The 25,621-nt window shown below is 41.1% G+C and overlaps 1 protein-coding gene across 4 annotated transcripts in view; it reads left to right on the forward strand.

Annotated features, from left to right (window-relative positions):
* The window catches only part of Trim13 (tripartite motif containing 13), a 39,782-nt gene that overhangs the window by 2,277 nt on the left and 11,884 nt on the right, over nucleotides 1-25,621 (forward strand). Inside the window, exon 2 of one of the 4 annotated variants that reach the window (XM_042685690.1) lies at nucleotides 4,885-4,977. In XM_042685690.1, coding sequence (XP_042541624.1) covers nucleotides 4,957-4,977 — 21 coding nt within the window. In that variant the 5' untranslated portion in view covers nucleotides 4,885-4,956. Of the gene's footprint in view, nucleotides 1-4,880; nucleotides 4,978-24,966; nucleotides 24,985-25,430; nucleotides 25,536-25,621 lie in introns of those variants that run through there. The other 3 variants (XM_042685691.1, XM_042685693.1, XM_042685692.1) reach the window with 3 other exon arrangements.

Below are 25,621 nucleotides of genomic sequence, written 5' to 3' on the forward strand. Positions count from 1 at the left end.
ACTTCTCTGTCTTGGCAGGTGAATGTCACCCCTGAGCTCACAGACTTCCTTTCTAATATCAGGATCCTGTCAGCCTGCCATTATTATTTTCAAAGGAGTGATCCATTCTTTTTGAAAAGCATAATTTTAAAGATATTTTGACAGTGTTCCACAGCTATCACTTTGAATAACAATCACAAAGCCTAAAAACTGTTTCCCAATAGTTAGTCAGAAAGTCATTTATCTAAGTCAAAAGCAATAACCAAGAATGACTACTGGAGGGAGGAGTCTGTGTGTTTCAATGACCTATGCCAGGAATTCAAGAAGTAGTAAGACAGTAATGTAAAGCATGTGTCTCAGAGTTGCATTTAACATCATGCTCAGATTTTCTTTAATGGTTTGTATGGCAGTCAAACATCTCCTGTTAGTAAATTTCACACGTACTGGGTTGCACAAAATGGTTTCTTTCTTAAACAGTCATTAATCAGTTTTTAAGCCAAAAGCGTGATTGGAGTGATCCAAACCACATTTTAGATAATTTTAAAAATCAAAATAAACATTATTTTGAAATCCTCATGCTTCTAAAAGCGAACATGTTTCTGGAGCCTTGACTATTCATTTTTATAATTTGGAGTAATAGCAACTGACGTGTTTACTGTTGTCATCAGGAATTGATCTAAGTGTTTTCTCTTTTTTTTTCAGTGTTGTTTTGAATTCAAGATGCTTCTACCTTTTGAGTCACACTTCCAACCCTTTTTGCTTTCATTATTTTTTAGGGTTTTTTTTTTTTTTTGGTTAGAGTGGGCTTGGACTGTGATCTTCCTATTTATATTTCCCAAGTAGCTGCAGCTGATCCTATGTGGGTTTTTTTTGTTTTTTGTTTTTCTTTTGGTTGGTTGTGGGGCTTGAACTCTGGGCTTGGGCGCTGTCCTGCACAATTCAGCTGAAGGTGAGCACTCTACCGCTTGAGCCACAGCACCACTTCTGGTTTTCGAGTGGTTCATTGGAGATAAGAGTCTCATGGACTTTCCTGCCGGAGCTGGCTTTGAACCATGAGCCTCAGCTCTCAGCCTCCTGAGTAGCTAGGATTACAGGCATGAGCCACCAGCGCCCGACCCTATGTGGTTTTTTTATAAATTAATTTAATCCTTGTAACAGCCTTGTGTGGGAAAAACTGTCTTTCACTTTATAGATGAGGAAACTGAAGAGAAGAAAGACAATAAAGATACCCAGTGTCATATTCAAGGAGAGATGTAGCTCCAGTCAAACCCCGGCATTCTAGCCTTAGAATCTGTGCATTTAACCACTATGCAAATTGCATTTCTTAGGCTGCTACAATTATGAAGATATTCCTAATTTTTGTTTTCTTCTGTTACTTAGCTTCATACATTAACATTTAAATTTACCTGCAGTTAATTGTACTCATTTAATCTGAGTTTACTGAATTATGTTATTTTTTTTACATTCAACAAGCCAACGTAAGAAAACTCATGAGTACTTGGTAATGTAATAAACTGCCATCAGTAGGCTTGGACTCTATTATCAGCACCTTTAAACATTTTTCATCAGTCCTTTGCAGGGAGTCTAACTAAAGGCAAGGTTATCTGATACTTTTCAGTGTTAAGCCAGGTAAGCCAAGTTGGAGACTTGCAAAGTACCAGACATTTTTAAGAAGAAAAGAGAAGAATGAGTGAAGTAAAGATATTTAAAAGGTACTGAAGAATAAGAACAAAAGAGGAAGCCGGGCGCTGGTGGCTCACGCCTGTAATCCTAGCTACTCAGGAGGCTGAGATCTGAGGATCGCAGTTCAAAGCCAGCCCGGGCAGGAAAGTCCGTGAGACTCTTATCTCCAATAAAAACGACTAGAAAACCAGCAGTGGTGCTGTGGCTCAAGTGGTAGAGCGCTTGCCTTGAGCACGGGGACAGCGCCCAAGTACAGAGTTCAACAGAGTTCAAGCCTCACGATCAACCCCCCCCCTCCAAAAAAAAAAAAAAAAAGAACAAAAGAGGAAAAAGCAAGACTTTTCTTTGGTACTGGGGATTGAACTCAGGGCCTTGTGGTTACTAGGCAGGCAGTCTACCATTTGAGCCACATTCCTGGCCTTTTTTGTTTTTGTTTTTTTAATTTGGATAAAATCTTGCATTTTTGCCCAGGGTTGGTTTTAGACTGAAATCCTCCAACTATTGCCTCCTGAGTAGTTTGAATTACAGACGTGAGTGTGATCATGTCCAGTTTATTGATTGAGATGAGGGTCTGGATAACCTTTTTCCTGATTAGACTTTGATCTTCTCAATCTCTGCCTCCTGAGTAGCTAGGATTACAGATGTATGCCACCACACCTGCTCCTAAAACATTTTTTAATAGTGAAGAAAAAAGAAGCTGGGAGCAAATGGTTCAGACCTATAATCCTAGGTACTTAGGAGGCTGAGATCCGATGATCACGGTTCAGAGCCAGCCAAGGCAAAAAAGTCTGTGAGAGTCCTATATCCAATTAACTACCAGAAAACTACAAGTGGTGCTGTGGCTCAAAATGGTAGAGTATTAACCTTGAGCAAAGGAGCTCAGGGACAGCACCCAGGCCCTGAGTTCAAGCCCGAGGATCAGAAAAAAAAATAAAAAAGGAAAAGAAACCAATGGCAAACACCCTGTAAATAAAGTCCCAGGGAATGAAAAGGATAGGTAAGCTGGGCACCAGTGGCTCATGCCTGTAATCCTAGCTACCCAGGAGGCTGAGATCTGAGGATCTCGGTTCAAAGCTAGCCCAGGCAGGAAAGTCCATGAGAGTCTTATATCCAATTAACCACCAGAAATCTGGAAGTGGTGCTGTGGCTCCAGTGGTAGAGGGCCGGCCTTGAGCTGAAGACCTGAGGGAGAGCACCCAGGCCCAAAGTTCAAGCCCCATGACCAAAAAAAAAAAAAAAAAGTAAATTACCCCAGACTTTCAACTTTTCTTCTTTTCAGTGCAAGATGCCATAAACTGAGGGGAGTTCTGTGATACCTGGCCAATATTAAATTTTCCTCTTCAAAAACTCAATTATCTATTGTATTAAAATACAATGTAGATTCTCACCAATTTAGCTTCTAAGTTTTATTGTGACAATAATTAGGAAAAGGGAGTATTGAGGGTACGAAATAAAAGTAAAGCAAAGGTTGATGCAAAAGTAAAGTTTGGATTCTCAGAAGAAATAAAGGAAAATGAGGATAGGTAAACTTCTTGGATCTCTATTCTTTGTCTATTAGTAAAGAGAGTACTTGGAGCTGTGACTTGCCTATACTTCTCATGAGAAGTGTTTTGCAAAAAGTTTTCTTAGCAAAAGATAAGATTATATAGCCTGGTATTTTGGGAGGAAGATTGGCAAAACACTTAGCTGTGCCAAATAGTTCAAATAAAAATTTCCCAAGGCATCTCAAACATTCAAGTGATTATGTATGTTTGGACTACAGTAGGATCAGTGAGCAAGAAGTCACCAGGTCTGGATTATAAAATCAGAATGCATTTGCACATGCTATATGCTACATGCTATATGCTATTTCAGCACTTGGGAGGCTGATTCAGGAAGATCAAATTCATAGAGAGACCCTGCCTCAAAAGAAAATCTTTTTAGTTGAGGCATGCTGGTATAGCCTATAAAATCCCAGCTATTCAGGAGGTAGAGATGGGTATCACAGTTAAGGCTGGCCTGGGGCTGGGGGTGAATCATTTGAGAGCTTGTCTTGGATGTAGTGGCATGCCTGTAATCCAGCTAATTTGGGAGTCTGAGGCCAGCCCCAGGCAAAAGCACACAAGACCCCATTAGGGTCTTTAAAGCTAACAAGCTCAGTGATGGACAGCTTTTGAGGCCTGAAGTTCAAGACCTAATACTCCAAATGAACAGAAGTAATTTTTTGACATTTGCAGAATAGACTAGACAGAGGTCAAAGGGTGTATATATAATATATATATTAATACATATTGAAATTGTAGAAAAATTTTAAATGTTTTTGGCAAATAGGAAGGGCGCATGGATTCTTAGGTAAATTGCATCCAACATTACTAATTTAAGATAGATACTAAGTAATGTTACTGAATATAGTTTTATTTGGGGAATTATAAAAATATAGTTTTTCAAAAGGTATTTTTTTTCTCTAAGCACTATTGTTTCACGTGTTTTCTCAATAATGTTTATGCAGATGGGTATTCTAAGTTTCGGGTTGATCAGAAACTTGATTTTTGTGTTGTCTGTTATGGGGAACTGCATTTGGCCACTACACTTTGCAGACCCTACAGCTTGAATTACAGGGGATGTGTGAAACCTAATATTGTTGGTGAGATTTTGTAACAAACTGTACTGGGACTGGGGTGGGATATAGCTCATTGTTGCCTTGAACAAGACCCTGAGCTTGATCCCCAGCACTCTAAAAACAAACAACTCTATAGAACTTAAAAACAACAACATGAAATAATTTTGAAATCCAACAGTGAGAATAAGCCAGGGATATATTATGGCCAAGAGAGCTTCAGTGCAGGCAAGTAGACCTGCAAAGAATTGAGCATGATTGCACTGATGTGTACTGGCTTGTAGTAGGTATTTAGTCACATGAAATGAAAACTGAAATTCACATAAAACATGTTGATGAAAGTATATTCATAATTGCCCCCAAAATAAGCAATCCAGTATTTGTTAATGGATAAAACCAACTCTAATATTCCACATAAACACTAATTGGCAAAAAAAATGTAAAAAATTGATCTAACGTGGTTGAATCTTAAGTGCATTTTTACTAAGATCATTGCTGGGACTGGGTGGAAGGCACATGAGGATTTATTGTTATTCTATTTTGTGTGTGTGTATGCTTAGAATTTTCCATAATAAAAATATTGAAAAGGCATTTTAATGATATCACAATGTCTACATTCTGTACAGATGTGCCTAAAGTTCTATGTTCCAAGCCAGAAATACTGCATCTGAAATATTGTACATCAAACTGCTAGTTAAATGAAGACCAAGTCTAGTAATGTAAGTAATTTGATTTTATTATCTTCAGATATACAACTAGAAAGCATTTTGAATGTTTCTAAGGTACAACTTTAAGAGGGAAAGGCTTCTTGATTTTAAGACTGTAATTTCCCAGGTCCCTAGACACATTGCAGAAAGTTACCAGATCCTAGTAGTCAGACCTTGTAGTTGGAGCAGTAGGACAGAACATGATATAAATGAATACTTAGCTGTCTGTGTTGGTCAATAGAAGGGTGTCCGTGAAAAAAGAGGGTTGTGAAAACTCTGTGTTCATACTTTAATTTGAGAGTATTTAACATTTGAGACTGGCAAATAATCTTTTTTTTTTTTTGGTCCGGTCGTGGGGCCTGGACTCTGGGCCTCGGTGCTGTCCCTCAGCCCAAGGCTAGCACTCTACCACTTGAGCCACAGCGCCACTTCTGGCTTTTTTCTCTTTTGCTTATGTGGTGCTGAGGAATTGAACCTAGGGCCTCATGCATGCAAGGCAAGCACTCTACCACTGAGCCACCTTCCCAGCCCTAATCAAATTCTCTTGAATCTAATTACTAGGGGTTAATTCTTAAGATTATGCACATGCAGTTCTATTTGTCCCCACTAAAATACTACCCTTGAGCTTTCCCCCAGCTGTAATACATGCACATTGATATTTTAATACTTATCCTCCTCACTCATAAAAAGACACACAGACAATTAAGAAGCTGGCCATCGGTTGCTCACACCTATAATCCTAACTACTCAGGAAGCTGAGATCTGAGGATCATGATTCAGAGTCATCTGGGGCAGAAAAATCTGTGAGACTCTTATCTCCAATAAACTACTAAAAAAGCCAGAAGTGCAGCTGTGGCTCAAGTGGAAAGCACTAGCCTTGAACAAAAGAAGTCTAGGGACCATGTCCAGGCCTTGTCAATCCCTCCTCTCCCATAACAAAAATTATGAGGAATCAGTTGAGGGGTCTGGCTCACAGCAGAGCCTATGTCAGGTACTGGGTTATAGAAAGTTTCTGCTCTGTTCTATGTATCTTGAGAGGCATTTGTGATAAATAGCTGTAGGCTTTATTTCAACTTGGAAATTTACACTTCAGATTTTTATATTTTAGTGTATATAAATTTTACTTATGGAAGCGTTTCAACAAATATTTGGCTCTCATTAATGACATACATGCTGAATTATCTAGAGAGATGTCTACTGTCCATAATTTTCTGTTTTCATGATACTTAAGTTTGAACTCGAGGCCTTGTGCTTGGGGCAGGGAAGGTGGGTGGCTCAGTGGTAGAGTGCTTGCCTTGCATGCATGAGGCCCTGGGTTTGATTCCTCAGCACCACATAAGCAAAAAGAAAAAAGCTGGAAGTGGCGCTGTGGCTCAAGTGTTAGAGCGCTAGCCTTGAGCTGAAGAGCTAAGGGACAGTGCCCAGGCCCAGAGTTCAGGCCCCACAACCGGACCCAAAAAAAAAAAGGCTTTGTGCTTGTTAGGCTCTCTTCCATGTAAGCCACACCCTCAGCCTTTTGCTTTTATTACTTTTCTAATAGGGTCTTGTATTTATGTGTGTGGTGGTGGTGGTGGTATGGGAGGGATAGACCTTGATCTTTCTGTCTGTGCTTCCCATTTTGCTAGAATGACAGGTGTACACTACTGAGCCCAGCTATTTTTTTTTTTTTTTGGATCTTGTAAAAAAAAATTTTTTTTTGGTCTTTTCTTTTTGGTACTGGGGATTGAACCTAGGATGTTGCACTTGCTAGGCAAGCCCTTTGCCACTGAACTACATCTAAGTCCAACTTTTTTTTTTTTTTTTTTGGCTGGCCTCAAACCTGAGTCCCTGTGATTTCTATTTTCTTAGTAGTTATGGCTACAAGCCCACCATACTGGGCTATAGTTTATTTATTTTATTTTTTAGAAATACTGGGGCTTAAACTAGGGCCTTGTACTTGCTAGGCAGGTGATGTGCCACTTGAACAATAGCTCTAGCCTTTTTCCTTTAAATAAGCAGTTGTGCAAAGGGGTTTCAACAAAATTTTCTAAATTTAATTATTTTTGCTTTTATTATTTTTCTAATAGGTCCTCTTTTTTCCTGAGCTGGCCTAGACCACAGTTCTTCCATTAATGTTTCCCATATAGCTGGGATGACAAATGAGAACCACTGTTTTCTGTTTTCTATTGGTTGAGATGGAGGGATGTATCTCATGAACTTTTTTCCCAAGCTAGCCTTGAACTAAGATCCTCCTGATCTTTACCTTCTGAGTAACTTGGATTATGGCTGGTGATAGAATTTATTTGTTTGCTTGTTTATTCCAAATCTTTGGTTGATAATAGAATAGATAGAACCATTTTATTTTATTTTATTTTAATTTTTTTAATTTAATTTAATTTTATTTGTGAACATACTGTACAGAGGGGTTACAATTACATGGGCAGGATAATGCATACATTTCTTACCAAGCATTGCAGCCTCCTCCTTTGGTTTACCCTTCACATCCCTTCCCAGCCTCCCCCCTCCCCCCCAATCCCAATCCTTCTCCTTCCCTCCCCCTTCCCCCCCCCCCCCCCCCCGACGTTGTAAAGCTCGTTTTGGATATGACAACTTGTACTTCTCATTGTTGCAACAGGTCCACCTGTATCCTTAAACAACTGGTTTTTCCCCATCTCCTCCACAAGTTATACTGACATCAAATATAGTGAAAGCAGGAGTTATACCGTGGGGGAGGGACATACAAAGCAACAAAGAGATAATCTTATAAATGTGTTAGAAACACATGCATGAAAGAAAAAAAACATTAAAATACATATCTAAGGGTAGATAGAACCATTTTAGATACTGAATACTATATACCTCAATCCAAAGGTCTAGGAATTTTTTTAGGGTTCTATGAATTTTTTTTTGTGTGTGTATCAGTTGTGGGGCTTGAACTCAGGGCCTGGGCACTGTCCCTAAGCTCTTCAGCTCAAGGCAAGCACTCTACCACTTGAGCCACAGTACCACTTCTGGTTTTCTGGTGGTTAATTGGAGATAAAAGTCTAACAGATTTTCCTGCCCAGGCTGGGTTTGATCTGTCAACCTCCAATTTAAGCCTCCTGAGTAGCTAGGATTACAGTTGTAAGCCACCAGTGCCTGGTGAGAAATATTTTATGCTTGGGAAAAAAAATCTGTAGTTCACTAAAGAAAATTACAAAATCTCATTTATTCCCTAGGCTACTAAAGAACTCTGATTTTCTCTTTTTCACAGCTCTGAATCCTTTTTGCCATCATTCCTAGTCCTAGTGGCAAATGCAGCTCTAGTGTACATGTAAATGTAGCTCCTAGGGGAGAAGATTCTCTAGTGGAGCTAGGCCTGGATGCTCATATTCTCATAGCCTAATGCCATTGCAGCTTTATCTTATAATGTCTCTGGTGCCAACTCCTTGTTCACTAGGCCATTTTCCGAATGCCATGTAGGTCTGAAGAAAGGAGGCTGTATATCTTGTCTCTGCAAATGGCAAACCAATAAAGTAGCCCGTGTCTAATAGTTGACTGTATTAACTATAAAGGATTAGCACCCTAAGAAGACAGTGTTCTGTCCCTTTCCTTGTTGAAATGATTGAAATGAATTGAAATGACAGTTCTTTAAAAAGAACTGTCTTTTCTAATTCTTCGGTCTTCTCTAATTCTTCTCACTCTGTTGTATTAATTTGAATGACTATAAAAAGATTGAAATCTGTTTCTCTGAAAAAGACCCCAAAAGGTTCACTATATAGGATCTATTCCTTCTTGTCTTTGTATGTTCTGTTTTTTTTTCCTTCTGCTGTTCTTCTAGAAAACTGTAAGGTACAAATAGACAGACAAATAGATACATTGATAAACAGATGGATATAAATAGGTATTTGTATATACATATACATACATCTTCATTCAAAAGGATAGCACTATATATATATTTTTTTAATTTTATTATTTTTTCTCACTGAGACAGGGTCTCAATATGTAGCCCAGGATGATCTTGAATCTTTATCCTCCTGCCTCAGCTTCTTGTGTGCTGGGATAGCCACACTTGGCTATATTTATACGTATATATGTGCTCATATATACACAAACAACTTATAGAAAAATACATGTATTTTGTAGCCTGAAATCCTACTTCATTAGTAACTTCAGAAATTCTATCCTGAAAAACAATGACTATCATTAATTCATAATCTGATTGACCATGAAAAAAATTTCACTAGCATAAGTATATATTTATGTGTATAAATGCTATTTAGCATGTCTGTAATCTATATGATACGAAAGACCCCAGATGACTCTAGAACAAAGTTGGGAAAGCAACAGCCAGATAACAAACTAGATAAAGATACAATATGGGTGATTCAGAGTGTTGGACTAGTCCTTACATTGCTAGAATCTAGTTGATACACTGATGAAAGGCTAAGCAGGCACTTGAGAATTGTTACATAAAGGAATAATAATAACATAATGGAGCTTTAAAAATAATTGTAGAGGGCTGGGAAGGAGGGTCAGTGGTAGAGTGCTTGACTTGTATGCATGAGGCCCTGGGTTGGATTCCTCAGCACCACAGAAACAGAAAAAGCTGGAAGTGGTGCTGTGGCTCAAGTGGTAGAGTGCCAGCCTTGAGCTGAAGAGCTGAGGGATGCCTAGGCCCAGAGTTCAAGCCCCATAATTGACCCCCCCAAAAAAAATCATAGAAAGGATGGCATTCTGTATTTAGTTAGAAATATTAATTTTATTTTATTTTAGAGTTTGAACTCAGTTCTTGTACTTGCTAGACAGACACTCTATCAGTTCAACTTTTTTTGCCTTTGTTTCTGAATAGGGTCTTGCTTTTTTCCTGGGACAGCCTGGGTTGTGACTCTCTTATATATGCTTCTGGAATATCTGGGATGACAGATGTGTTCCACAGCACCCACCTCATTATTGGTTAAGATGAGCTCTTGTGAAATTTTTGCTTGGGTTGGCCTGGAACTATAACCACCTGATCTCAGCCTCTCCAATAGACAGGATTATATTCATGAGAAACTGTGTCCAGCTAAAATAATAATTATATTAGTCATTATACAAATACCGATATTTTTGTGGGTTACACAGATACATTTATTCATTCAAGTTACATATGTTATACATTAGATTGTACATTAATACTGTTCTTATTTATAGAATAGATAAGGTATTATATGCTCACTATACTTTAGGAGTTCTGAGTCTTATGTTAATGCTATTCAGAAAATATTGCTTAAACTTCTCCAAGATATGTGAAATGCTAATATAGCTGTGGAAATCCAACATGGTTTATCACCAGGTAGAAGACATATCTAAAAACCCTTCTCTCAGCTCCTTCCTCACGTGGCACTTATCTCCATCAACTAGGACAAAAGAAAGGTAAATAAAATATAACTCTTCATCTTGATGAATTAATAGAAACAAAACAAGTATAAATACTGTATAACTGGGGGCTGGGATCCTAGCTTAGTGGTAGACTACTTGCCTAAGCATGGGTGAGACCTTGGGTTAAAGTCTCAGCATTGTAAACAAAATAAAGACATCTACATTATCTATCTATATCTATCTACCTATATCTATCCATCTGTCTGTCTGTCTGTCTGTCTGTCTATCTGCCTATCTGTCTGTCTCTAGATATGTATGATATATTTATAGTATCTCCATCTCTCTATATATGAACAGGTGAATGAATCTGTGTTAGCTTTTCATTGCAGGTGACTTTTTTTCCCCTGGTTCTGGTATTGGGGCCTCACATTTTTGCTTGGCTTTTTCAAAACTCAAGATTGGTACTCTACCACTTGAACCATACTTCTACATCTCTTCTTTTGCTGGTTAATTGGAGATAAGAGTCTCCTGAATTTTTCTGCCTAGGCTGACTTCGAATAGCAGTCCTAGGATCTCAGCCTCCTAAGTAGCTAGGATTAAAGGTACAAGCTACCAGCTCCTGGTTGGTTATAGATGTTTTGATTCACTTATTTTTTTTGCCAAGTAAGTAAAATGCAGAGGGCATCTGTTGTTTCTGGCAGAGAATTTTGTTTTTGTTTGTCATCGTGCTCATATTTGCTGAGGAAGAGGTAAGGATATTCTGTGGCAGGAAAGCTAGCTAGGATATGGTGTCAACCCCATGTCCAGGCTTCTTTGTGTGTGTTTTATGTGTACGTTTCTTCATTACTTTTTCAAAGATGACTATTTCTTCAATTTGAATTGTAAATTTAAGATACTTAAGATGGTAGAAGCCCCTGCCTTCTGACTGTCTGATTTTATTTCCCACTACTATTTTCTTAGACCTCCTTTCTTCCTTCTGGTCTTTTGTTTTCTTATTTCTTATACTCTCCTGAGAGAGGGTCACTTTTTTTTTTTTTTTTTTGCTTGTTTTGTTTTGTCATGGGCCTTGAATACAAGGCCTGGGCATTGTCCCTGAGCTCTTTTGTTCAAGCTTAGCGCTCTACCACTTTGAGCCACAGCTCCACTTCCAGTTTTCTGGTGGTTAATTGGAGAAACAAGCTTCACGGACATCCTGCCCCTGCTGGTTTTGAACTGCGATCCTCAGATCTCAGCCTCCTGAGTTAGGATTACAAGTGTGAGCCACCAGAGCCCAGCAAGGTTCAAGTTTTTTTCTTCCATCTTTTCTTCTCCTTTTTTCCTCCTTACTTTCCTGTCTCCCTTCCTTTTCTCCTTTTCTTCTGCATAAATTTTCTAAACTATATCTTTTATGGAGCCATTTTTGAAGCGTTTGGAATATGCCTTCATTATGTTTTGAAGGTGAGAGGGATGTTCCTTTAGGCCCTGCGTCTATGTGATTTGTCCAGAGTGATAGTTGCATTCAGTGATATAGTCTTCTATGTCATTTATTTGTATCTACAAGTTCTGAAAAGAAATTTTATAAAATGCTCTTCTTTTTTTCACTCTGGTTAGTATAGTAGGTATGTTATCAACAGAATTTTCTCTAAAATGAAAATAAATCATTGCTAGAGGACATAGTTAAGTAAAAGCCACACAAAGTTTCTATGTGTCTAGAACCTGAGAAAATTTGAGAAGAGGTGCAGAAAGAATTTTTGTTTTAGGAATCGAGGGAGCTGCTTGGTCTAGTTTGAAAAACATGGCCATATAAAATTACATAAGGAAATAAAAAAACAATAACATCTAATGGGAAAACAAGCTAGAATCCTGTTACAAAAAGTTGCAGAGGTCTTGGTTGTGTTTTAAGTGAATGTATTAAACATCAAAGTGAAAGGTGCTCTCCTGGCCTCAGTTCTTAACTTTCTCCTTTCCCTCTGAAGACCTTCCTATGCTCAACCTTAGGCACAACAGAGCTTGCCTGATAAAGGCCTGTGGCCGGTTGTCAACACTGCTCCCAGGTGGCTGTGTCTCCAAGGTTTCACCCATTGGCCCTGTTACTCCTAGTCAGATCCTAGTGAGTCACCAGTTCTAACAAAAGAGCATTGTGTAAGGATGTGTGATTTGGGCTCTTGCGCAAACTTTGGTGGCAAACTAATGGATACATGAGGGGGCAGCACCAGTAATACAACTCTCCAGTTGTGAGATCCTTTAAGGCTCAGACTTTTATTTATCTTTGCCCAGCCCGGAGCAGTGTGCTTAGCTGATGAAAGCGCTGAAAGGCTTTGCATGGCTGAAAGCTGTGGGAGGCAAGAAAACTAGCAGAAATGTCCGATGTGCGCCGGCATGGCCAGCAGAGGGCGGGCTTGTACCAGCTGCTACTGTGCTGTTTCCTTCTGTGCCGCAACTTCAGAAATTTAAATTTAAACCTGCATAACCGTATCAGGATATTGTCAGTTGCACACAACAAACCCGCATTATGGTTAGTCCAAATAACAGTCCAGAATTTAAAGAACACTGAACCACAGCATCGCATAAAGTCAAAAGAAAAAGTTTCTGGGTCTGTCTTTCGGGAAATATGAGTTTTTAAATTTGAACGGCCCTTACATTCATTTGGCAAGTGAAGACACAGGTTTGTGAAACTAGTCCTTTAGATGTGTTGGCAGAAAAATTAAGGATTCTTTTAAATTGGGCTATAGGTGTTCCTGAAACTAGAGATGTGGCCCTTAGGAAAAAGGTTACTAAAGCACTGCTTGTCTCCCTGTGGATTATGTGTATAATTAAATCAGAATATTTATGGGCTGACAGTAGAGCCAGGAAGCCCTGGATTCTAACCCCATCACTGAAAAAAATTGAATACATTAATAAGATGTATACATGTGTACTTATTTTTTCACTTTATTTAGAGAAGTGCACTACTGAAGTAGTTCAGTATTTGGATGTGACACATTCAAATTATAAAACTAAGATGTATACATGTGTACTTATTTTTTCACTTCATTTAGAGAAGTGCACTAACTGAAGTAGTTCAGTATTTGGATGTGTCACATTCAAATTATCTGGATTTGAATTCTGGTTCATCGTTTATTAGCTGGGTGATCTTGAGGCAGTTACTTAAACTGCCTGTTTTCATTTTCTCATCTATAAATAAGGTTACTGTTTCCTTGGAGTATTTTAAAGATTGAGTTGTCTTAGAGAAACAACATTTGGTACATAAAAAAGTGCTGGGTCTGTTGGCAGAAGTAAAATGCAAACGCTGGGCTCAGTGGCTCAAGCCTGTAATCCTAGCTACTTGAGAGGCAAAGATCAAGGGATTGAATGAAGTTCATGGCCAGCCTCAGCATAAAAAGTTTGCATGACTCCATCCAACCATGGCTGGCTACAGTGTGTGAGGAAGATGGCAGCCCATGCCAGCCTGGGTAGAAATCAAGATCCTATCTGGAGATTAACCAGGTGCCATTGGGCTCACTACTTACATAACTACTGAGGAAACTGAGATCTGGAGGATCACAGTTTGAGTCCAGCCCAGGCAAAGTAGTTTACTAGACACACCATCTCCAAAATAACTAATAGAAAGCTGAGCTGGAGTTGTGGCTCTAGTGGTATATCGCCAGCCTCGAAAGCAAGCTCAGGGGCCTGACTTCAAACTTTAATACTACAAAAATAAAAGAACCAACACAGAATGGACTGGGAGTGTGAGTCAGGTAGTAGAGTACCTGCCTAGCAAGTATGAAGCCTTGAATTCAATTCCCAGTACTACTAAAAAATAAAATACATAAAACTTAAGGGAGACATTTTTTTAAAATAATGTATGATGGCTAGCATTTTGAGGGTATTTTTTTTTCTTCAGTGCTGGAGTTCGAACTGAGGGTTGTGTGATTGTTAGGCAGGTACTCTACACCTTGAGCCATGTTTTTCAGATAGGGTTTCTGGTGAGGCTGGTCTGTGCTTCCGAAATAGCTGGAATTATTGGCATGAACCATTACACTCAGGCCCTCTGAGGCTGCCTCTTTTTTTTTTTTTTGTTGCTTATGTGGTGCTGAAGAATTGAACCCAGGACCTTATGCATGTGAGGCAAGCACTCTACCACTGAGCCACCTTCCCAGCCCCCAAGACTGCTTTTTTTCAAGGCTAGAAGTGGGCTTTTAATATCTTTCTTGAGGAGAATCAGTTGTGTAATATATGGTAACAGTAAGAAAAAAGTGGATAGTTAGTCTGACCACCAGATTGAGAAACAAAAGGCCTTTAGTTATGATTCTAGACAAGGCTGTCATTTCCACAGTCCAGAAAAATTAGCTGACATCTCACTTTGTGAAGCTTAAAATACAGTAGTAAAACACAGTAGTCCTAAACTCAAGTCCCTAAACTCTCAAGGAACTGAGAGCTAAGAGTTTTTCTAATGTGTTCTGTATGCCAGTGCATACCTCCTCACTACAGAACAAGTCATGTTGTTTAAGGTTTCTGTTTTGTTTTCATGGAATTTGGGATTGAACTCATGACTTGTACTCTATATCACCAGAGCCACATCCCTAGAGCTTTTTTACTTTTACTTTGTTTATTGATAGGGCCTATGCTTTTGGCCAGTGCCTTACTCCACAATTTGACCTCAGTCTTCCAGATAGATGCAATTACAGGTGTGCATGCTGGCAAGGCAGTTTCTTACTGAGCAACTCCAGGTGTCCCCCATGTGAAGGCAACTACAATGAGATTATATCTGATTGTGTGCTGGGTTAGTAGGGAGCAGTTGGCAGGAAGGAAGGAAAAGAATTGTCAGTTCATGCATGCAAAGAAAGGAACCTGAGTTCAGGGTAAGCTATGGTAAAGAGGAGACCCTGACCCACAGGAGGTCTATGCAAGGCCCCTTCCAAGGATGGGTAGGGGTGTGTGGAGGGGGTGGAGAGTCAAGCTCAGCTCAGGGGCTCTTGCTGGACAGGTTGAAGCAGCTCTGAGAAGGGCCACAGAAGCTGGTATTAGAGGCCCCACTTAGAATTCTTCACCAGACTGTTTTTCCAGGGAGCTTTTTGGGAGATGCTGACACTCCCCTTCCAGCAGGGTATCAACTAGATTTAGAAGAGAGAGCAGGAAATGACTAGAGACCCGACTATAGGCCAAATTCTTCAGTAGTCTTTCACCTCAACTTCACATTCAAGGTTGCTTTTGCAGGCTCCTGGTTAACAGAAGAATTCAAGGAGACACTCACCCATGGGGCAAGGATGGAAAAGGCAAACCAGATTCAGGGAACCCTCTGTAAGAAAAATGACTGTTTTGCCGGGCGCTGGTGGCTCACGCCTGTAATCCTAGCTACTCAGGAGGCTGAGATCTGAGGATCGCGGTTCAAAGCCAGCCCGGGCAGGAGAGACCGTGAGACTCCTATCTCCAATAAACCACCAGAAAACCGGAAGTGGCGCTGTAGCTCAAGTGGTAGAGCGCTCGCCTTGAGCTGAAGAGCTGAGGGACAGCGCCCAGGCCCAGAGTTCAAGCCCCACGACCGACAAAAAAAAAAAAAAGAAAAATGACTTTTTTTTGTTAAGTGGGAAACTCACATCACCAATAATCTGGGAGATCAGGAGGTAGATGAAAAGCTAGCAATAAAGTCCCCAAAGGACTCAAGAAATAGCTATTAAAAGTCTCTACAGAGTTTAAGCTGCAGACTGACCAAAAAAAAAAAGTCTCTACAGGGGCTGGGAAGGTGGCTCAGTGGTGGAGCGCTTGCCTTGCATGCATGAGGCCCTGGGTTGGATTCTTCAGCACTACATAAGCAGAAAAAGCCAGAAGTGGTGCTGTGGCGCAAGTGGTAGAGCACTAGCCCTGAGCTGAAGAGCTGAGGGACAGTGCCCAGGCCCAGAGTTCAGGCCCTATGCCTGGCCAAAAAAAAAAAGTCTCTACAGGCAGCTTTTTCACATGTTACCTGCATGCAGCCATTGGGAAACTGTGCAAGCAGATACAGGGTTACCCTGATCAAGTATTTACAAAACAGAGGTCTTACTGAGAGAAGCTGCTACTTGTAATAGAAAGCATGATAGCTATACTAAGCTTAAGGCAGTTTTTCAGGGGGAAATGAGGACAGACTAAGGAAGCCAAAAAGGGTTGGGTGTTGGCTTTGCAAAAAGCTGAGTTACACTTACAAATAGAGTTGCCAGGTGTCCTTTATTGAACTGGACAGCGTGGTATTTTAGCTTCTGGTGTATTCAAATGCAGTCACTGCCTATTTTGAGAAAATCATTATTTCATTTGCACATTATCTTATGTTTTGATTGTTTTTTAATCTGCAGAAGTTTGTAATTTCAGCTTTTACTCACTCCTGCTAAGAACTGAATGGATAAACATGACCTTAAAGAACCTTTTTTTTATTTTTTGAAATGTGAGGAATCCTTTTATTTATCTATGTGCAAGTACAATGTTCCAAAACTACTGTTAAGTATTCTGTTAAAGAAAAAAATCTGTCCTTCAGATGGAGAAGGCATACTCTACAAGAAGTCATCTCTCTTAGGCTCTGAGGAGTGAATGTTTTTGTTATCCTGTAGGGAACACACATTTCTCTTTGAGGTAATAAGAAGAACTAACACTCACTGAGGGTTACACACGCCTGGTGCTAGGTGAGCACTCTCTGCCTTCTTTCTTACAGAAGAGAAAACAATTTAGAAAAATTCACTATTGAGCCCCAGTCCTGGAAGTTATCCTCAAGCCCTCTTTTCCTCTTTGTCAGCTATAGCTCCAAAACATGTTTCCTCATTCTCTTTCTAGCTTGAAAGTTACATTGTCCTCCAAACCACCCTCCCTCTTTACACAAGGGCCAGAGTGATTTTTGGTTTTTGAACTGTAAACTAGAGTATGTACTCTCCAAGGGCCTTCCATACATGTAAACAAACCCCAAAGTCCTTCTTGATTGCTTACTGCAAATTCTCCATCCATCCATCCGAGCCTACTATATGCTAGGCCCTTGTCTGGATGCTGGCATATTGTTCCTGTATAGAACTTACATTCCAGTTTGAGGGGACTATAATCACAAAAGTCCATAGTAGGTCAGGTGGCCGTAAGTGGTTTTGCTATGTAGGAAATTGCCTCCAAAGCGGGGAAATGAAAACTCAGAAGTGTCAAGAGGTGTGAGGGCTATTGTAGCAGGATAGCCAGGAGGGTCTTTCCAAAATGATGACATTTGAGCAATATAGAGAGTGAGCTGAGTGTATTCTGGAAGAATATTTCAGGCACAGGGACAGCAAATACAAAGGTCCTAAGGAAACATATTTGGCACATTTGAGGAACAGCCAAAAGACTACGGTGACTAGCGCAGAGTGGGGAGGACAGTCGGAGTAACTTACAAGCTTCCCATCCAGGGACTCGGGCTTTGAGCTGGTGTGGAGCTGGGTTGGGATGGTAGCACAATTAGCTATGTGGTTCTATAGAAGGATAGGTGTGGCTTCAGAAATCCTGATACAACACCAAAGTAAGGAGTGATCAATGGTGTGACTAGACTGAGAGAAGAGAGAAAAGCTGAATGAGAAAAGGCTGATGAGTAAACAGGGATCAAATGAACTTGCCCATGGCCACTTACTCAGCTTGTGATGGAGGTTTACTCCCTGCAGGCTGACTCTGGAGCCTGCCTCTCAGCCACTGGTAGAGTAGAAGGAGCACTAGGAGAGGGTTGTTGCAGCCCCTTAGGTTTCCTGTCTGAGAGGTTAGCAGTTCCCTAAGACTGAGTTCACAGGCAAGAAAGGAGACAGTTTCCTATTAGAAGCTTTATTAAAAGAAGCAAAAAATAGAAAAACAACTTCCTAAATACAGAAACGTCTAGAAGATCAAAAGCAGCAGAACAAAACCCCCAAATCTATAGGGTGAAGCTGGAGTCTTTATCAGTGCTTTTGTGTGATTCTCAAAGAGAATGCCTAGGGACAATGCTTTTGGAATTAAAAAGAGAAAAAGTTGCAAAGACTATGACTTTTGAGTTCCCTTTTCTGGGAGAGCAGCTGGTTTAGAAGGTGAAGGCTATGCAAATATAAAGTGAAGATTTTTTTTTTGTTTGTTATTTTGAGCCACCCATTCTCTGGCTTATACTTTAGTTTTTAGCTTCCTCTGGAATGATTTAGATCTCTATCCTTGTGATGCAAAACTTTCTCCTCGGTGTTATTTTCCATTTGTTAATCAGTTGGATTTATTTGAGTTAAACTGTGGACTTGGTTGAATCTTTTGGAAGTGTTTTTTCCTTCAAACTAGGTTATAGAAATAATTAGACACACAGCTGCAGCAAGCAGACTTCTACTTTCAACTTTAAGATAAAAAATATGAATATTCAGAAATTTGCTTCCATGTTGAAACTGACCAACTTTTTTGGTACAGTTCTAATTTGTGTGTGTGTGTGTGTGTGTGTGTGTGTGTGTGTGTGTTTGTGTGTGTGCGCGCGTGCGCGTGCGCGCCTGTATACCTGTGTGCCTGTGTGCCTGTCCTGGGCTTGAATTTAGGGCCTGGGTGCTGTTCTTGAGTTTTTTGGTTCAAAGTATATTCTACCGCTTGAGCTACAGCATCATTTCTGGCTCTTTTGGTAGTTAATTGGAGATAAGACGGACTTTTCTAGGCTGTCTTTGAACTTGATCCTCAGAAGCTCAGCCTCTTGAATAGCATGGATTACAGGCATGAGGCATAGAGTTCTATTTTTAACACATATATAAATAGGAGGATTGCATGTCCTTATTTCTTGAGAAGGCAGGTAGGCCCCATGAAGAGCAGGAATTGGCGTTGGCATAAGGGGACATAGGTATCCATTTGTGTTCAACATAGTTGGATGACCCTGTGACTTCCTTAACTCAAAAATTCATTTCCTCCAAACTAACTGATATGTTTGCTCAGTGTATTAATTGAAGTAGTGTGTGATAGGGTACACAGTGATTTATTGCATGATTGGAATCCTTACGTAAATTGCTGGCAGACCACTTCTCCCTTTTGTATAGTTATGGTTTTCACTTCAGCTTTGTTGTTTTACAACAAAGTAACTATTATTATCTAAACCAGGAATGAATGGGTAAGAATGAAAGACACCAAACCAGCGGGGTGGCTGGCTGGGCTCAGGAGCTGTCAGGACCCTGCCAGGTAAACCTAGACCCATAGTCTCCAGTGCCACCGACAGCTGGAGAAACAAGGAAACCCAGGGGATGACAAAGTCAGATCTTATCTGTGTTGTAGTGTCTAACTAGTAAGTATGTTAACAACTAATAAGCTAGTCTTTGAACACAATCAATGGTAGAATTGCTAAGTATAGTGGTACATTTTTGTAATCCTAGAACTCAGGAGGTGTAGGCGGAGGCAGGAGTCCAGAACTTGGAGGATCAGGAGTTCAAGGTCAGACTGGGTTTCATAGTGAAACTCTTTAAAAAACAAACAAAACCAAAACAATCACCTCTATCCCACAAAAGAAAAGCTTTTCTTTCTTCATATAATTGGGTAAAGGGCTTCCCTCCATTAAGTCCTGATTTTTTCCAAGAGATAAGCATAGTTAACATGTGCCAAGATAGTATGAAACCTGCAGAGTTCAGTTGGCCCCAGCATGAAGTTATAAGACCTTTTTTTGAGTCCAGCTTCAGGAATTTATGCTACTCATTTCTCTTTGTTACTTTCCAGCACAGTGAGACTCAAACAGACAGGAATTTAATAATGATGGGTATTACTTTAAAATATCTATTCCCAGACCACCCTCCCTCCCACACACACATACACATTGCAGGTCTGAATTCAAGTGCTCTTGGATTCTGTATATTCTAGGCAGTTTCTATGATTTTGAAAGGTTGCAGAACATTTTCCTCACCTTGTTTTTTTGTTAAGTACTATGTATCTGTACCTACCTGTCATCCATCCATCTATCTATATTCATCCTATCTATCTCTGGTCTCATTGCAATGCCCAGGCTGAAATTACATGCCCATTATATACCACTATGCCCAGCTTTCCTTGCCTTTAGAAAAGTCATTTCTAGTCTTCAGTTACTGTGCTATTTGTACTGACATGCTTGAGCCGCAGGTAGGAATGGATGAAAGGATTTGAGGAACCAAGATGACCAGTGAGAGATTCTCAAGAAAAAGAATTGAGAACTGAGTGGCCTTTATTCTGTGCTTGGGGACTCTTTTTTGAAGTACTGGGATTTGAGCTCAGAGTCTTCCATTTTTGAGGTAGGTTCTCTACCACTCGAGCCACTCAGGGGTGTTTTTTTTTTTGTGCTATTTTTCAGATAGGGTCTCACTTATGCCTAGGCTGGCCTGGACTGCAATCTTCCAAGTTATGCTTCCCCTACCTAGGAAGTAGGTATACACCACAGTGCCAAGCCGTTGTGCTTTCCCTGTAGCTGAAATGACACCTGTGTGCCACTATCCTCAGGCACTGAGATGGAGTCTTCCAGATCAATCTTCCAGATGTCTACCGCCTAGAAAGGTGGGCTGCTGTGCCTGGGAATTCTTTCAGTGCAACCTTGGATGAGCTGAACTTTATTTTTATAACTATAAAAATAGTAATTTCTGTCTCTGTACTTTTATTATTGATTGTACTTTCCCTTTTTTCTTTTCCTGCCATACTTCCAAAAGAACTGTTGTACTCATTGTCTTGTGTCTCTGCTTCCTCAGTCCTTACTCCTGACAGCCATCTTTAAACTAGAGAACTCTTACTTCCTTAAGACATTAGTGAAATAACTGAGTTAGGTGCTGGGAATGCAAATGAAAACACACACACAGACACATACACACATATATACATACATATACAGTATCCCAGAACCCTTGTAGCATGTAGTCAAATGAAGAGACAGCAGTACTCAAATAATTACATAAATAACTAACTGCAGTGTGTACAATGGAAGAGAAGAGGATAACATGAAGGATCTAGTCATGGTTTAAAACATCTTGGAGAGCTAATTGTGCTATGGTTGGGGCATGGGAATGGGAGGGGGCTTTTGGGAAAGTGGGAACTACAGGAGGCAGGAGCCTTGATGCTGGAAGTAGTATAACATTAGGCTGCATAAGCACGAAGAAATGCTTGCAGAAAGAAGATTGTGGGAGCAGGAAGAGAATGTCTTTAAAGTATTTAACTTCAGATTATATGTTTTAAAAATGGTGTAACTGTAGGTAATTCCTGCTTCATAGGGGGATATGAGAGCCATTACTTGATTATTGGTGTTCTAGGAGTCCTAAGACTAGGTGTTTGGAGTGAGAGTATAGTTCAGGTGCTTTTTATGTGCCGATGCTCAGTTTGATTCCCACTACTGCAAACAACAGAAAAACAATGGGAGTGAAGGCCTACGGAATGTAGATGCTGGGTGGAAGAAGATAACCCCCAGTAAGTGTTCCTGAGTGAGAAGAAAAGCCAGGAGATACTGGGAAGCTTTTCTGAAGGAGGCAGTGGTAGAGTACCACTAAGAGATCAATGAAACTAAGAATTGACTAATCCACTAATAATGTGGTGGCCTATGCTTGCTTATGTTCAGCTTTTGGTAGGTTGAGGCAGAAGGAATCAGAATTCAAGGCTAGCCTGGGTGACAGAGAAACCCTATCCAGCCTAGACTCTTACCACCACCACCACTACCCCCAGAAAAGGAGAAGAAAACAGAATTGAAAAACTTTCTGGTAGATTTTACAGCATGGTACTCTATTATATAATCAGGCCCATGCATCTTCATAATCATCTGTTTTTTGCCTGATGGGGAAGGAAGGGTGTGGGTTGCTTTAGATCCATCCCAAGCTTCTAGAGATCTGGCTGCATGAGCAACTATCTGCATGGTGTTATAAACAAGACCATTATAAGATAAACACTTTTGACAAGGCATTTATTACCAAATGCTTTGATATTAGAGAGACCCAGCTAGTTTCTTGTGTTTTTTTTTTGGTTTTTTTTTTTTTCAAGCCTGTATTTCTTGTGCAGTGCTTGTCAGGTTTCTAAAAAAGTCTAGATCTTCAGAAACAGAGGTCTACAAGATGCCTATTGATTTTAAAAGTATGTTTAATGCTACTGAAAATGATAGAACCATGCTGTACCCTTGTTTGCAAAATAAACAGTCTAAAAATATCTACAAGAGTAATTTTTGAAGCTAAAATAAGATTGTCATCATCAAATCATTTTCAGGATAAAAATCTAGCACATGGGGCTGAGGTGTGTTTAAAGTGTTAGAATGCCTGACTATCAAGCCAAAGATCTGAGTTCAATCCCCAGCACTGCCAAAAAGAAAGCTTAGTAAATCTTGGAATGGGGATGTAGTTCAGGGGTAGAATGCTTGCCTATTATTTAAGAGGGTCTGGATTTGAATTCAAATACCAATTCTTTCCCTACCCCGCCCCCAACACCAAGTGAGCCCATGATTTGTGACCTAAACAGGCAGCACACAAACCAAGTTTCCAGACAGATTTAAGAAGTTATTAGCTTTCACCTGAATTTAACATATTAAAAGCGCTAAAAGTTCTCTTAGGAAAATCAATGTTAAAATATCAGAACACAAATACCTTTCAGAGTTATATAGGAAATGATTTTTAATGTACTAAAGAGGCATACTATAAGATATAGCTAAGAAACATTAACATTAGTCATTTACACAGTATACTTAATATCTTTATCTTTTAAAGACAGATATATGGAAATATATATGTACATGCCATTTTCCTTTGGAGGATTTTAAAATATTTGTCTTGATTCATTGTACATTTTACTTATATATTGTATAATTAATAGATATATGGTATGAAATGGTTCAGAAGAAGAAATACCAAGTAAGCTTGGAGTCAGTGGTTAATGCCTGTAATCCTAACTACTCAGGAGGCTGAGGTCTAGGATTATAGTTTGAAGCCAGCCTAGGCAGAAAAGTCCGTGAGACTCTTATCTCCAATAAATGGAGAAAAAGCTGGAAGTGGCACTGTGGCTTAAGTGGTAGAGTGCTAGCCTTGAGTATAAAGACCTTCAGGGATGGTGCCCAGATCCTGAGTTCACAAACCCCAGGACTGGCCAAAATTAAAAAAAAAAAAAAAAGATTCCAAGTAACTTGAACAAGTAGCGAGTGGCCAAGCTAGATTCCTATCCCTTGCAATGTTGGTGCTTTTTTAAAATTTATTTTTAAAAAATTATTGTCAAGGTGTTGTATAGAGGGGTTACAGTTACATAAGGAAGGTAATGATGACATTTCTTATCTAACTTGTTACCCCTGTCAGTGCCTTTTACTGACAGAAATAATCTCTGGAAAATGTTGGGCTGGAATCTGAACTATATAGCAGTTTATAGGGAAGGAAAGAAAATATGTGTTCAAATGTATCCAGGGAGGCTCTCCAGTACCTCTTTTTTGTGCACACCTTCTCCAGTCTTAGTGATTAGATGTTCTTCACCGACACATTCAGTGTACACTAAATTCCACTGTCTAGATTTACCTATGTCTTGTTAGGTGGAAAGAAGAGCTAATAATCATGGTGTACTTACATAACTCACTTTAAATTCTTGTGTTTGTCTTTATTGCTTTGCTGGTAAATTAATTTTAAGCTTTAGCTGTTAGTTCACTTTAAAGAACAATTCAAAAGAAGGAAATTCTAGTGTGACAAGAACTTTGACAATTCCAGGGTTATCTCTACCAGAATCTACTTAAACTGTGTTGTTCCAGGAAAGATGCAGTTTGTTGTTGTTTGCTGATTGTGGGGTCTGAACTCTGAACTCTGGGCTTGGGCACTGCCCCTCAGCTCTTCAACTCAAAGCTATGGCTTAACCACTTGAGCCACTTCCAGCTTTTTCTGCTTATGTGGTACTGAAGAATCGAACCCAGGGCCTCATGCATGGGAGGCAAGCACTCTACCACTGAGCCACCTTCCCAGCCCCAGAAAGATGTGTTTTTTTAAAGGGCAGTTGCTCTACACTTGTGTGGCAGTCCCCTTGCTGTTGGGCAGAGGACCCTGGGAGAAGAGTGGAGAGTTGTTCTTCCTTTCCCAGTGAGCTTCATATACTGTGTGTTTACTTAGTATTTAATGAGTGTTTTACATTCAGTTCATTAGTATCCACCACCACACCAACATATATAGAAGTACATATTATAGAATTATATTGAAGACAATCATGGTTCATGAGTTAGTAACTTAATGTTCACCAATTTAATCTTCCTGTATTATCTATTAGGCTGTGTGAAGTGTTTTTAAACCACTTTGAGTAACATTAGTTTAGTAGCGGTCTGGGGTGCAGTGTTTGTTAAGACAGTTGCGGCACCACACTGAGAACTTGTAGGTAGCGCCTGATTTTAGCCTCCCCTCTGCCTCGGTCACAAAGGGCCGTAGTCTCCACGGCGCTGTGCCGTCAGAGGACGGAATAGGCAGTGTCGGAGCCGTTGTCCAGTGCTGGCTGCGGCCCGGGCGATGCGCCCTGCACTGGATGTGGCCAGGGCCTTCTCATGGATTCAGGAAGCTCCTTCTATCAGGTAACCAACCCACTGCTTCCTTCCCTGCCAGGCTGACTCCCCGGTGCGAGGGGGCCGGCCCAGGCCGCCGCGGCCGGCCTGCCCGCCCGCCCGCCCTCACGCTTTTCCGTGTCGTCCTTCAGACCCCTCCCTGGTAAGTGTTGAGGTGTCCGCCACCAGACAGTCCTCACACGGGTGCTGGGCCTCAAAGTCAGGTTAGCTACGGCAACTTGGAACCGATTTTCAAGCTCCTCCCCCGCAGGGAAACGTGGTGTGCTCTGCCTTTCCCGAAAACCCAGGTGGGAGGTGGCAGGCGGGCGCTGCGCGCGGGGGCTCGGGCCGCGGGGGCGCGGGCGGAGGCGGGCTTCGGGTCTGGGTGCAGGTGGAGTGGTGTGAAGGGTTGGGCTTTTTTTTTTGTTCCTAAAAATGCAACGAACAAAAAAAAAAGTACAACAATCCAAACCCAACCGTCTCCTGGCGCGTCGCCTCCTCGGGGCACTTCCTGCGCGGGGGATCCGGCGGGGACGCGGGTCGCGCGGCCGCCGGCGCAGCCCCGGGGTGGGAAAGGGCGGACACCGCCTCTCCCCGCGGCCAGCGCGCGGGCTCCGGCGGCGACCGGGGCACCGGAAGCGCTCCGCCGCGCCCCGCCCCTCCCACTCCCTCCGCCTTTGTCCGTCGAAGGCCGGGCCGGGGGGCGGGGCCGAGCAGGGTGGGACCGCGAATCCATCTTGCGGCCGGCGGGCGCGAGCAGCGCGGGGCTGCAGCTGGAGGGCCTGCCGCACCCGCGCGGGGCTCCGGGGTCCCAGAGGTGGCATCTGGGTGGCCGCCGCCCTGTTCCTCTGGGCAGGGGGTAAGGGAGAGCCTCCAGGCGGCGGGGGCCCGCGCGGGTGGGAGTTCCAGTCTCGGCGGTGCGCCGGCCGCCCGCACCCGTGCCGG

This window comes from Dipodomys spectabilis, unplaced genomic scaffold, assembly GCF_019054845.1.
Source record: "Dipodomys spectabilis isolate Male_0828 unplaced genomic scaffold, ASM1905484v1 ptg000095l, whole genome shotgun sequence".
Lineage (NCBI taxonomy): Eukaryota > Metazoa > Chordata > Mammalia > Rodentia > Heteromyidae > Dipodomys > Dipodomys spectabilis.